We start from the raw sequence: 15,612 nt of genomic DNA, 5'->3' as shown, positions 1-15,612 counted from the left end.
CATCTAGTGTATAATAATCAATATTAATCCTAGTCCAAATAAAATGTACCGTTCTATCACTGCACGTGTTTTTTATGTGTGAAAATGAGTTTTCAAATGATTGCACCCTATAATATTAAAATAATAACACAGCAAAATATTCATCGGTAAATTCGCACGTCCGCGGTCGTGTTTCGTGTAAATCGCAACCACCGCAATCACAGCGATTTTTCAATTACTGCATACTGTTATATCATGTGAGTAACAGCAGGTGCCACACATCCATCCATAACGTATTGCGGTTTCATATGTTTGTTAAATTAACACTCCAAGACCGCCTAACGGTCTGGGGACTGAACTTTGGAAAACCTATAACCCTGTGGACGATAACCTTGATCGCACTAATTCGTACGTGATCGGCTAGTATTAATAACGCAAAAAAAAAAAACATAAATAATATTTCTATCGTTAATCCGTCAAGTCCGTTAGATTAATCCTGTTAGATTGGTACTGACGGTATGCCAAAAAATTCTCATGTGTGCAATAATGTTTAAGGATTCAGTCGCATGGGAAACTGTAAATCTCCAGCTAAAAAATCACTAAAAACAATTTATCCGATGTTTATTGGCTATTCTTGAGCGCGAGTCGCAGTCGCCAAGTCCCGACCATGTAGGATTTATGTATCTATTGATTGTTTCATTGGCGCATAACAGTTCAAAATGAATAAAATTGATAACCACAAAGAAAATGTAACGTGTATCTATTGCAATAATTTATGTTGTTTCTGTACATAACAAAACACAAGTGCAACAGCATACCAAAGCTACAGATTGTTAAAATTGATATTTTATATCAAACGGTTTTGCACAACCTTATAAAAACCGATAAATTTACATATTTGACATTTCCTTAAAATAAAACTTTTTACTATTTTTTATTCAATTGTATTAATAGTAATTATAGGCTTGTATGTGATGTAAGTGTTTTTTTTAAGTAAGTTATAAAAAGTATTTATGACAGTAAAAGAATACAAATCTTTATCAACATTTTTAATAGTGAAGCAAATAAAAATCGCATTTCAAAAATTAATTTAAAACCTGGAAAATTTTTAGATAAACATGTTTTTCTAATCAAGGTTATTAATAAAAACAAGTTTATTTTTAAGATGTAAATTGAAAAAATTTTAATAATAATTTTTTGTGTTTTAATGGGTAACGGGAATTAGTTATTTGTTTAAAAATTGAATTCATGAGTAAACTTGATTTTTACATAAAAAATTACGTAGTAATTATAATAAATGTCTTCATAAATTTTGATTAGTTGTTTAATACTTGGCTTAAAATCCATAGCGTGTCCAAAATATCGTCTTTAGGCGATTTCATAAAAATGTATTGAACACACTTCCCTCTCTCCAAAAATTGTTTCTCTACTTTAAAATTAATTATACTTAAAGAACAATTTTTTAGCTATTGATTGTTATTCAAAAATAATAAATAATCATCGTTAAGTATTAATTTTGTACAAAAATAATTAGTTAGCTTTTGAATGTTATGTTTAATAACTAATATTGTAATGAGCATTTTTTATTTCGTTCAGTATTCGTTAAATTAATAAAATTGTCATGAAGAGTACTTTATTCTATTAATAGAATATTTGTCTTAATGACAAAGATATAATCCAATGAGTTATTATTAAGGAAATATGTTCATAGTTTTTATTGGTACATCGCCAGAGAAGATTAGAGAAACAATTTATGTAAAACAGGGTACTTGCATTTTTCATATTTTTTGATGTATAAAATTTATGACATTTTCAACATTGAATTTCGAAGGATTTTTATAGAATAAAAATATTATTTGCCTTTTTAACATAAAACAATTTAAATATTAAACGATTTGAAAATCATAGTTAATATATGTTTTTTAGAAATAACCAAAGCAGTTTTTTTTATATTTGTAAAAAATAATGAACATTTAATAATATTAAATTTATTTTGTAAATAATCAACAAAATTCCTTACAATTTAAGTTATGGAATAAAAATTGACAATAAATGAAGTATTTTTTAATCGATATTCATATTACCAAAAATATTTCCACATATATCCATTGAAGGTTTATATTCTTTATTAGAAATTCTCATAAAGAATTTATTTATTAATTTAATTTTTGTCACTAAAATTACAAATTGTCCAACAAAAAAAATGTCTACCAATTTAAAGAAATTTAAATTATCGTCCCTGAAATTTTTTTGTGAAATCATCTCTGCCTTAAATCAAGTCGAAGCTATTACTAGAAAAGTGTCGGGCGTATAGCGTAGACCACTTAACAAACAGTACAACATTAATATATGGCTACCACAATGATTATCAAACACATACAATATAATGTGTTTAATTCGATTGTGAAGATAGTATACTCTAAAAGAAAGAGAAAAAATTACGTGCCAATGTGTATTTAGATTGTCATCGATGAAAGAGTTCTGGTAGTGGTAGTGGTGTGTATACATGGAGGTGGCGATGGCGCTACAGAGGAAAGTTGTGTAAGCGGATAATTCTGTTTGGTCGACAGAAGTGGTGGTCGCGCCGTCCGGTACAGTCGTACCACGTAAGAGTCGAACTCTCTCCAATGGTCGTGTCTTACACGTGTGTTTACATTAGTCGTATCGATAAATGTGCTGTAAATTATTAAAAGAATCGATTGTCATCAAGTGTGTATCGTTTTTTAGTGTTGTTAGTTTTTTGGGCGAATTTCTTCACATCGATGACAGATAAATTGGAGTAGATCATCTTCACTCAAATAGAAATAATTTGTGGAGATTTCATTGTTAAGGGTGAAATTGAGTACTATTTTGGTAAGAAAAAAAAATTATTTTACTTAAAATTAATATTTATTATATTTTTTACTAATCTTTCAATTAAGTAATTGAAAGTAATAAAAATTCCACCCTTAAAATACTAATAAACTCTGTAAATTATGCTAATTTTTTATCGGGTTCGTAACCATTTTATCAATATTCCATCAATAAGTTGTGAGCTCAATATGTTATGGCCTAGATTTTACGACTAAATAGTTCAGTTCAATAGAAAAGGGGTACTAAAAGTGAAGTTTTATAGATAAATATAAATTATAAATTTCGAGTATACATTGAAAATTAAAAATATTTATATTATTTTGTATTCATTCAGATTTAAGTGAATGTACGGTTAGCCAAGTTGTAGAACGCGCAAGACGGCTTAATCTTAAAATTGCCTTCGGGCCCGGTTTTACTTTTTATTGACCACTGCTGAACGTGTAATGTTTCAGTTGTATACATTAGTGATGCGACACAATCTTCGTCTTATGTAACCACAAAAACGTTAAATAATAATTCAATAATTTATGAAAAAATATTTAAAAATGTAGCTTAAGTGCAAGACAGTTTGATACCATTCTATAACATATGTAATCTTGATTACGGTGACTCCAGGCTTACTGTAATAAAAAGTACAATGATCTCCCGGGGTGCATTTCTCAGACTATTCGTTTTGTTTTAGAATAAAACATTTTGCACACTATTAATTATTCGATTCACATGCAACAAAAAGCAATTAAATAATTTATTAATTTGTCTTTGGAGGGTCTTGAAATCGATTTATAGCTGCATACAATCCGAATTCACATTCAGAAAATCATTTAGACGTGCATTGTTTAATTAAAAATTACATTTTAAACTCTAAACTTTTAAAATTTCTATGTAGGTAAATTTTAAATTTTTCAATCAATACAAAAATAAGAAAAATGTACAGTAAAAATTTTGTTTTACACTCACAAAAATCATCTTTCTAACCAATAGTCGTACGACGTTATAGCCAATTAGGCAATCGATCTGAATCATAATAAATATTCTGTTTAAACAACGTGTAATTATCCAGTTAGATAGTTTGTGTTGCATAAATTATTTGCAGTTAGCATCCCATTAATCCACTAATACTTGATTTGAAAAGAAGTAAGTTTTCTAATAAAACGTATAATCATATAAATTTTATCTAAAAATGAAGTATTTTTTAGATACCAAAAAGTCATATAATTATAATGGATACAACTAGGGTCAACGTTTAGTAGACTATTAACACCGATTTGTATCGAATACCGATTATGTATTATTCACGCGGTTAATATAATAATAATATTATTATTACTCAAGGACGGTTAAAATACAAATGAGAATATTAAACTCACGAGCTAGACATTAGCAATTATGACTAATGACCATCACGGATTGAATTACAGTTGAAATAGCTACTGATCACACGTTCAACGAGATTAACGGCAATATTTTTTTATCGATTGCTTGTGTACGCCAAAGTCATCGTTATCGGATATGATATTAATATATTACTGTGTCCAGTTACAGGCGATTAGTCGGTCTAATGTCCTCTAAGAGTTTTTTTAGCAAGGATATTTATTATGATATATTTGTTAATACTAAATGTTAATAGTCTTTTTTTATATCTTGTTCGTCACCGCACATGAATAATAATACTACATAATTATTGAAACTCTATTCGTGTCCTTAACCATTGCACCCTGGCCTAGCCAAAGACGACCGTTGTCCAGTGAAGATTTATAAGGCGGAGGTTCCAAAATCGTTGAACAATTGCCAACACCGTTTAACTGAAATATTGTAGTGTCATTAGTGAAAACATTTTCTAATACTAACATGAAAGTTAAAAATAGTTTTTTCTTAAACATTATTTTAGTTTTCATGCATTATTGGAATGCATAGCTAGTGATAGGATTAAAGGGAAACGATAAACTTTCCGGTTCGATGTACAGTAGTAATATTAATTCCGATCACAACGATTTTTTGTCGTCCGATCCCAAATCACGTAGAGACAAAGCACTGCACAAGACGTGCTTGGTGAATATATATATGCACTGTTCCCACACATGTATACGTACACGTAGACCATACACACACATTCACAAGATCATTCACATAATGCCATGGCCGAAAACAATATAAGTTAACAGTCAAACGCACGAACTGCTATTAATTATTCCAGAAAATTATGTCCCCGTCGGCTGAGTATTATTTTTACTGCTATCATATGCCAAAAATTTGTTTTTTTTTTTGACATTTTGGTGGTCATCGTACTCATCAGGGGAGAGGCAAAACCATATGTTGTGAAAATATTTTAACGAGTCGTTGTACCCGCGTAGAAAATATTATGTGTATGCATTACTTATTATGAAGAGTATTGACGTTTGACTAAGTAAAAAATTTAACTTATGTATAAAAAAATAATAATATGACTGTACATAAAATGTACTCGTAATTCTCGTTAAGAAGACAATTCAATCCAAAGGGTACGGAAAATGAATCAAAGCGTGCGCTAATCGAGTGAAGGTCGGAAGAAAAATTCTTCATGCACGTTCCACCGATCAACGACACTGGGTATCGTCGTACATCCATATTATATTTGCATAGACTATTGCTAATGTCAGATTTGTATGTTTTATAATAGCATACGGTAGTATATACAGGAAATTTCATCCGTGCGTAACGACTGGTCGCTAAACGTTGTCGAGTCATTATCATAAAAGAACTTTGCATCTTCAGGGTCTGATATCCCGAAATTAAGTGGCGATTAAAGGAATCAATGGGAACTCCTTTTGTGAGTATTAATCGTGAATAAAAAATAATTGAGAAACAAAAAGCTCAATGATGCACTAGAAATAAAAAACACTTACATGTGTTAATTTAGTTTTTTTTTTGTTTTTGCACTTCACGTCACTGGTAGCTTTCGACTTTCTCTTCCTTCCGTTCGGCAAACTAATGCCGCCGGTGAAAACCTCTGCATCGTATTACAACTGTTATCATGTACACAAAACGTACAATATTAATAATACCATGACATATGTACACTATCAGAGGGTATTTACAGAAGACTAAACATGCATTTAGTTGTTGTTTCGGTACAGCTTGGACGCTGGTCAATCGGATAAACTGTAAAATTATAACAAGAATATAGACCATCTAATTATTTACTTTTTGGAGCATTGATTCCTTTTAATGTGATTATACTTGTTGTTCGATGATCTGTTGGAATAATGTTATATATATAATTTCGTTTTTATTTTATTTTGCGTAATAATATTACAAAATACTAAACGTTTATTTTAGCTCAAAAATCAAGTTCAACAATCCCACATTAGTTTAGTTTTAAACGCAAATGTTAAAATGTAAATATTTGAATTTGAGTTTTTTTTTTCTATAACACTGGTTTAATTCTTTTTAATTTTTCAAACGTTATTCCAATTGTTATGTGTGATGTATACGTTGGGTTATAAACTCGGCCGGTTTTCTTATGTTATTGCATGTCAACTACTACGTTATGCGTGGGTAAATGTCATAAGAAAATATATTTTTTCCCATCACTAAGCTGATTACATATACATTAATGAATGTTGTAGCAGCCAATTGTAATAATTGTAATATTAACTCATCTTCAAGAGAATTGACTGTTGTGGAAGTTCTAGTTTTACAACTACTGACCAATATATCAGTGTTGGCAGCTAACTGTGAGGTCAAGAACCCGAATGATTGTCATAGGATTAAATAATACGTATGAGTATAAATATATATATATTTAAATGCATTATGTTATGTAGATTCCAAATTGCCTTCTATAGAAACATACCCCGTGTTCATTAATTAGGTGACTACATAGTGATTAATAGTGGTCTTGCCAAGAACCCTGATCGATTCGTTCTATTGTGTTTTCTGGAGGGGAGGTTGTCATCGGGGGGTGTATTTTTAATTGAACTCTGTCGGTGGTTTTTAGTGGTGGTAAAAATGGTGGTTTATTTTATACTTCATTATTAGAAGACGCCGCTGTCGTGGTTAGAACAATATACTACGAGTAACAATATAGGACCCGAATGTAAAGTACGCGACAAATGATACCTTATATACAACAATATGATAACTTAACGTTTTAATAGACTCTGTTTCGCAGCCTGTACCGTGGGATAACAAGAGCCATGCACGTCTCATCTGATAGAAAGAGAACACAACTCGAAATTATGTGATATTTCAAAAAGCCTAAACTAGAACTCCGTTCAAACCGAGGATCATTATGTGAATTCAATTTGCTCGAGTTTTTTTAAATCGTATCACACTATGTTGCAATTATTACACTTTTGGTGAGGAAATTGTGAAACATCTCTAAGAGTTTTACTTTATTTTCCGACAATGCTGACTGTTTTGACGCGTCATTTGGCCCACGCGGTTTTCTTCCCTCGCTGAACCCAACACTTTAAGTCGCAGAATAATATAGTCTACAACCGCATAATGATTGTACGGTCAACCTGATTTTGTTTCATTGAGATTTAATTGACAGTTATGTCATTTTTCCGATGACACATCGCATCGATTTTGCCAGAGGTCATAAACTACAATATAATACCATGTTATTATGTTGTTTTTCACTGTACGTACCCCCTGTTGTGATGCCCTTTTAAACCTATTAACTTGGTGTTTATATGGGTTTTGGCACATAGTCCGTTAACCTGTCGTACAAATGGCGTAGGATAAAAAAAAATAACGATTTTAAAATGTTGTCGAACGTTCAACAAAAAAGTGGGCGACATTCAAGATGATCTTTCGAAAAATGTTGTATTAATTCCGTTATAATAAAAAACAAACACACGGCCTAACGGTTACGATTGCGTCAACTCGACTGACCTAACGGTGGGTTAAGACAATAGAATTTTATCGATTCGGGCACGTGACTTTTTAATCGAAATCACTCGTAAGGTACAAATTGTTTGTTTTCAGTAAAAAAAAAGAAAAAATGAGTCTTTACAATGTTAACACTCTTGTATATATACTTTTATTATTTACATTTATTTTCGTCAAGAATGCCGTTCTATCTTTGGGGGTCGGCAAACCCTTAGCATGAGATGTTTGAAAACAATCGGACAGTCTTGTTGTGCGTACTGGACGCAATTGTTAAGACAATCGAACAATGCCAGGATAGTGGTGTTCCGAAAAACGAGCACAATAAAGATAATGTGTACGTATAAAAATGCATTATGCATCCAATGAACCGTCCACGGGAGGCGATTCTCCTTATGCAGGACAAGGGCCGGCCCACCACGTTAATATACACTCATATCGTATGCTGTAATTCGTCCCACACGTCCGTTCGGACGTCCTACACTTACGTTCTATAAATGGTAACCCTCGTGGTGCTTATGTCTTACCCGCAACAGACACGTATTATGTACAAACTAATATAATATGTACAATATTAATATTATGTTTAACGAACCGTTAATTCGCCTATGCGCGAGCGTGTTAAATGTGTTGGAAGTAAGTCAGGTTATCTGATGGCGAAAATCAACCAATTGTCAGGGTCATTGGCGCCACTACGTGTAAAAGATGATCGGCCAACAGCAACAGTTGGGGTAACGAGCTGCGATTAATCGGTTTTACCTTAACGCGATATTCAGAAGAGTATATCGACCAAGACATGTGTACTTGCAGATGATTCACATGTGATTCTATAGACAAGGTTTTCCTGGTGGTGTGAATTTCGTACGTTGCAATAATTACTTAATCTAGAGTCTAGAATGATATGTTCGCACAGAGTTTCGCCATGAGAAAATGTGTTTTTTAAAGTTACAAAATCCTTTGGCGAACGATGTTGACAATACCCCCAATGTTATTTCACATCGGCGTACCAAGGTTTATTTTTAATTTTATGGTAACTCTTGTTTTTTACAATCGTGGGAAGGATTTTTGGATAATCGGATATCGGCTTGCGCGATAATAATTATAATAATGAAATACATTGGTGCGAGCAAACGGTAGTAGCTTGGGAACTTTCATTGCGATGGAAATCCAGCACTCATTAGAATATTGTCTTCCTTTGTGCGCGTAGTCTTGAACATCATCGTTTGTCAACGAAATAAGTACAAATCAAATGGAGAAAAACATTCTTCATCTATTGTTTCGTTGTTTGAATCACATCGGACCATTTCTGTTTACAAACTTGTCACACGTGCGCGCTTCATAGGAGAAATGTAACTTGTAATTTATGCGACTATTATTCTATTATTGTTTATTGTAATTGCTATAAAGTAAAATCTTACATGGGAACGGTCCATTTCTTTGAGTATCGATTCTGTAATAGACAATGTAGTTCTGGGGCAACCATTTTGAAAAGCGAAAGTGTCTGTAATGAATGTACATGACGTTGCGCTATGATTTAAAATACCCCAAAAGTCAATCGGAAAATTCATCTGAAGAAAGTCAATAGACAAAATAAAATGAACTTTAGTGTATCTATTTAGCCGCATAAGTGAGTTCACACGATTTCAAATGGCCATCGCTAATAGCGAATTATTTCTATTCCATAAATGTCAATGTTAATTTTGCTGTCTTATAACTATTCCTTATTAAGGGAGTGGTCTGGTATAATATTTGACCTAAGTAAAACCATTTGTTTATTATTCATTTGGGAGATTCGCACAATACAGTGGAAATATAAACTGTTGGCGAATCGCCCAAAATGATCCATAACATGTTTAATTCGACTGAGAGTTTTTTTCACATACAATTTATCCTGGGAAAGACGCACGTTACATCATTATATCGCATAATAATGTACAGTGACATGATATATTAAACTTTTCTTATTGAACTGAGAACTGCAGCGACAACTTAAATTTAATTCTACGAGAACAATATGGTCATTTAAAATCGAATGGTTTTTATAAGCCAACAAAACTGTTGACATTAAATAGTTGAGCTTTTAAATTTAATTTATAAGTATACGCGTTTAATGATACGAAACTATTGAAATTAAATGAGTTGGGCATTTTCTTACACACTTTCGCTGCTGCTTTTACAATTGTGTTGTATATTTCTGGCTCGTAGAATGTCAGAATAATAATGTCTTGTCGTTATTGTAGTTTACGGCAAACCATTTTTTTTCCGTGCGCTATGACCTTTTCCATGGGCACACCCGTACAGAGCATTGGTGGTCGGTACACGTATATTCTATGCGTACACACTCGCTTTTGGTATTCAAGTAAAGCCCAACCGTAGAGCCTAAACCATATGTAATTATAATTCTAGAGAATAATCTTTCAGTGGTCCTTGAACTCTTTTACGAGGTGACAATTAAGCTTAAATTGAAACAATAAAATCACTTTCCTCGTAGTATAAAAATTGAATTTTTTAAAAATAATAATACATAATTATGTGTAAATCCGGCGTACGCCTTCGTTTAGGTTATCCAAAAAAATAATTTATTATACATAATTTTTAATGCACTACCGAAAAATATATTTTTAACATTCATTCAGCTTTTGCTATAATAATCACAGTTCAATATCAAACAGATAACAGAACATAAAATGTTCAATTATGTATGTCACTTTTAATTAATATGTTCTCGATACCATTTTGTAATAATGTGTACCATTTTTGTTATAGCTGCCCGTCATTATCAGTGACTAGCGACATGATATCAAGACGGCGCATACTATCCAGATCTCGAGACGATCTGAACCTGGAGTCCGGAGCCGGATTTCCTGTTCAGGTGGAGGACGAAGAAGACGTCTGGTACAGCAAGGATAAACTGTATAAGGTACGTGTCACACTTGCATGTTATTATTTTTGTGTTATCAGCTGTGAATAACAATCATATGGATTGCATCTAAAGTTTCGTAGACGAACTTCGGACGATTTAAGATTTTGAAACAAGTTATGAGTGTACGTCCGACCTTGCCCATTTTAATATAAAACGTTTCGCTTTTTAAAAATGAATCAACTCGTTCATTATTTTCCCATACAGGTCGTTGTTATAGAATACCTTTCACTTTTTCACCCGAAGACGGTTATGATACTAACATTATAAATACGAATGTTTTTTTTTTTGAAACACGAGCAAATTTGTTCCGCGATCACAGCACCTCGATTTTGTGGGAGTAGGCGACCTTGCTAAGACTAGAGAATATTACAATGACTTAAAAAAATTCGTTTGACACGAAACTCACCCCAGTGTTTAACGTGTGCGGCTAAATGCGCAATTTCTTAGGTACTTATTACGACTGATATTAAATTCCATATTCGTCTATACTCATAAGCTTGAGTTTACAAATTGCTAACATTAGACTAGTTTAATATTAAATCAAATGTAAAACTAAAAAACGCTACATTGAAACATGCTAAATGAATCTTACAAGTCCAATTTTTGTTGTTAATCTTTAAAAAAGTGTTGTATAATAGTACAAGACAATTCAACTATATCTAGTGAAAAAACAGACAATTTGCAAAATGACGTGTGTGTATGTGTGTAAATTTTGCAACATATGATGTATATATTAAGTTATTACTGAGTCATGGTCAGAATCGGCCGTATGGTTTAATTAAAAAAACAGTCTATCTTATAGTATTGTATCGCGTTTAACAAGTAACATACAAATATCCGACATGTGGTTTATAATATTTTAACGTAACAATATAATAGTTAAATAATCATTTGCGGAGCTTCCTTATCTACTTTCGCTTAGATGACCAAAATGTTCAAAATGAATGTAGTATAATTGAAAAAGACTTGTTTTAAGTAAACTAATATTTTTTGAAGTTATCCCATATTAATTATAACGAGTATATTATTCATGGACATATTGAATCGAGTTAAAATTCAATTAATTAAACTTTTTATTTATCCATATAACGTAAAATACTATTGAAACCAGAAAAAAATAAATACCAAATTACGTGATGTAATAGATCATCCGATAACATTGAAAGAGTGTAATGTTTTGATTAGTTGCTTTGGTAAATTTATTACATATTATTATATTACATGCACTTTAACATTAACATATTCGTTGGCAATCTTATACAGCCGCTGGTGTAAAATTTAAATTTTAAATATGCTAATACCATGTCCCACACATCGAGTTTAGCATAATGTCAAATTTTCCGCGACCATCTTTTTAATCAACTTCGATTAATCTGTCGATACGCCGCCTATTGTTGTTACTCGCGGGCGTCCACTGTCAACTATTATGATATTATTATTACTGTTATTATTTTTACATTATTATGTGCGTTATCTACCAACACGTTCACTATAATCCGATAAGTCTTGAACGACGTCAAAATGTAGATCGGTCCAAATTGCACAATACACTCAACAATTTTTTTAGGTGTACTTGTAACAATAAATAATAATAGTTATAATATTATTATGTGATCGTGGGAGTGTCTCGTTAGCGGATTCAATACTGTACCGCCTTGTCCGCCCATAAATCCATATGGCTGCAATTTTTACACGGAAGTTTCTTTAAATAAATAATCAAATTCATATGGAATGGTTTATAATAAAATATACTGCCAATATATTATTTCAAATTTTAAACAGTTCTCAAGTCATTTGTTTGTTCGGTTGACAGTTGTACATACAAAATTCAGATCCACATACTGGATTTACAGTCTACAAACGGATGAAAATGATAAAATCTTAATTTTAAATTTTTTGTTAAGTTATTTTATAACTAATTTTAAACTATCGCGTAGAAAAAAAAATCAAGGTTAAAACATATATAGATTACAATATAAAAAAGTCGTTTTGAAAATGTCAGTAACATGATGATTTGAAAATATTCGATCACCGCAGAACTCGCTTAACTTGTTTCTTTTGATTATTTAAATTTGATACAATGTAAACTAATAATGAATAATTAAAACTATATATTGAATTCGTACATATAATCTTCAATGTTATTCTTAATTATTTAGGCTAAATTTTAATCGTACCGAACGAAATATTGAATATAATTTAATTCATCGAGCAGGACAAGAATAATTATTAATTAAAAACTAGTTAATAATTATTTCAATGAAGATCTTTTTTTTTTTTTTACAATAAGTTTTTTATTTACTTGAAACACTTAATATCTAAATGTGTAAATATCGTGAGTGACTGTTTCGATATGGTCGCGAATGTCTTATGGTATAACCATAAGGGTAAGTGTTATTATAAGCGCGACACCAAAGAAAATACTTTGTGTATTTTGAGAAAATGCGTTTCCATTGTCCGGTCCGGAAGGACGAGTTAGGAACTGCACGAACTCTGAGCACCACCGTTGACGTCGAATGCAGAGAACTGTGGTGACCTTGACGGACGTTGAAACGAAGTGTGGTGCGGGTGAAAGTACTTTCACCGATCCGCACAATTAACCTCAGCCGGTTGCCGCTAAGACGTTCCATCTGTTGCTCGCGTTACAATAATAATAACAATATATGTGCTATATTAATTTTGAGTTATTACTGTCATTATGTCCATTCGATTATCAATGAGTGGACTTCATCCTTTATACGCGAGACACTTGAATGTATGAGTCCTAAAATTTACCAATTGGTATATTTCGGTTCTTTAATGTAAATTAATTAAATCTGAATCTGTATTTTATATATTCTAAAATATTTATAGGATTTCGGGCCCGACAACCCCATTAAGCCGTTAGCTGTGACGTTGTATGACCACGGCAAGCAGTTAATGTGGAGCGAGGTCTCCTCTGGCACGACAACAATCTGCCGTCACCTCTCGTTTGTTTCCATAACTTTGCAATGTCGTCACGTTGTTGATCCTTCGAGACGTTTTTTACTGTCTATTCCAAACTCGTAGATTGCTTTTATTCGTTTTTTTTATTTTTCTTCTTTTTTAAAATGTGCTAATGTCGGGGATAGTAAGGGCGATTAATATTTAATAAATATAACATTGTACAATCAATTGTTACACCGATTAAATTTCATACTATTCTCTATTGCCGTCCTTGTGAAGAAAACCATTGGAGAGGAGGCATAATTTTGTTATTTTAATTCTAAGGACACATCTTATTGTTATCCGTTCAACACGTTGCCTATACAAATAATTTTATGCACATTTTGTTCACTCTCATCAAAATGCGATAACTTATCAAACAACCAAAAAATACAAGTCTTGACGAATATTTTTAGTCCAAGGCAAACGATGCGCTAGCAATCATTTTGATTAGATAGCGTACAAGAAATTTGCACATGATGCATATCTGAATTATTATTTTACAAACATTCGTACATTTTTTGGTTTCTTTTCAGAAAAAAATAAAATAAAAAAACGACGTTTCTGTGACATTCGGTTACGGAGAACCGAACTAAAAATAGAACATTACATTTCTCAACGTGTTTTCACGTTTTCGATCGCATTATCTTTCTTGTCGTTTTGATATCATTTAAAACGTTCAATTATTATGCAATGAGCAGAACGAACAATAAGAAAGAAAGAAACTCGTTTTGTTCGATACTTGTCATTTTATAAATAATAATTGCACTCTGAGTGCTGTTTTGTTTGCTGTATTATCGTCTGAGTATTATAGAATGAAAAGCGTTGATGATGAATTATGTTAAACCGACGGCCCAGTGAGGTAAAACAACAACGAAAGCTTCTTTAGATCATTTTTCACTAATATTGATTTTCACCATTCTCGTGTTTAAATCAGAAATGCTAACAGTCGCGTGTACTCGTCTTTTCCGGTTTACATTGCGATGGGTTAGCACCGTTTCGAATTTATAATAAGCCTCTAAATTTTCTTTTTCGTTGGTCAGTGAAATCATTTAGATTCATAACAATAAATATTAATTTATGTTTTCTACAAATATTTCCCATACTATTAAAACGGCAAATACTGCATCGCGTTCATCACATTTCCTATTGTAACTTATGTAGATTTTGATATTTTTAAGTGTATCCAATTGGGAGTATGAATTGTATATGCGTTTGCATGAAGTCGCAGCGAAAAAAATAAACGTTTTTGTTGTTATTCACATGTATTTATTGACACTCATATGTCTTTTACCATTCTATAGTAATAATAATAATAATAATGATAAATGTTATGAGACACTGCAAACGCCTACTCAAAGCTATGTGGCCGACTTTATATATTTTTAATATAAATAATAGATAATGCCTTAAAAAAAAAGTGTTTACACAACCCAAATTCTAATGAATGTTATAGTGGTGTGCGGGAGATGAAAAGGAAACGAGATTATCCAACCGAAGAGGAAGGTCGCAATTCTCCTACAGATATTGCACTTACAATAATACAATTGCACTCTTCGGATCAGTCGGTCTATTTTTAACAAATTCACCCACCGTCATCTAAAAAAAATATATCTAATTTTTATTCCTGTCAGATTAAATTAAAAAAATCAGAAACGGATTTTCATTTTTTTATTTCTACTCTGTCGATTATACTACATTATTGTACTGCACGCTTATGAATTATGTACATCCCGGCGAGAGTTATTAAAGTTGATACGGTATTATGTTAATAGCACTTTCGTCCGTGTCTCTTTAGAGGTTTCACTTTTAATTTTTGAAGATTTATTACTATAATTTGAGTATGATCGAAACGTGTCGTGACAAAACAATAATCGCGAAATATTAACTAGTCTGCTGTACTTTTTATACACGTCACATGAGCCTCAAGAATACAGCTGCTGTTTTTGTCGCTTAAAGTAATCCATCTTTGGCTACGGACACTAGTCTGTTTATTGTACTTCTGCTGAGTGCACTCTCGC

The 15,612-nt window shown here is 31.9% G+C and overlaps 1 protein-coding gene across 4 annotated transcripts in view; it reads left to right on the top strand.

The window, feature by feature from the left end:
- The window catches only part of LOC126903887 (uncharacterized), an 86,306-nt gene that overhangs the window by 29,988 nt on the left and 40,706 nt on the right, over positions 1-15,612 (top strand). For 3 of the 4 annotated variants that reach the window (XM_050682438.1, XM_050682437.1, XM_050682439.1), the window contains exon 2: positions 10,471-10,624. In XM_050682438.1, coding sequence (XP_050538395.1) covers positions 10,471-10,624 — 154 coding nt within the window. Of the gene's footprint in view, positions 1-2,537; positions 2,833-10,470; positions 10,625-15,612 lie in introns of those variants that run through there. The other variant, XM_050682440.1, reaches the window with a different exon arrangement.

Source organism: Daktulosphaira vitifoliae, unplaced genomic scaffold (genome assembly GCF_025091365.1).
Source record: "Daktulosphaira vitifoliae isolate Bord-2020 unplaced genomic scaffold, ASM2509136v1 Scaffold_4, whole genome shotgun sequence".
NCBI lineage: Eukaryota > Metazoa > Arthropoda > Insecta > Hemiptera > Phylloxeridae > Daktulosphaira > Daktulosphaira vitifoliae.
This window is presented reverse-complemented; position numbering and strand designations above follow the sequence as displayed.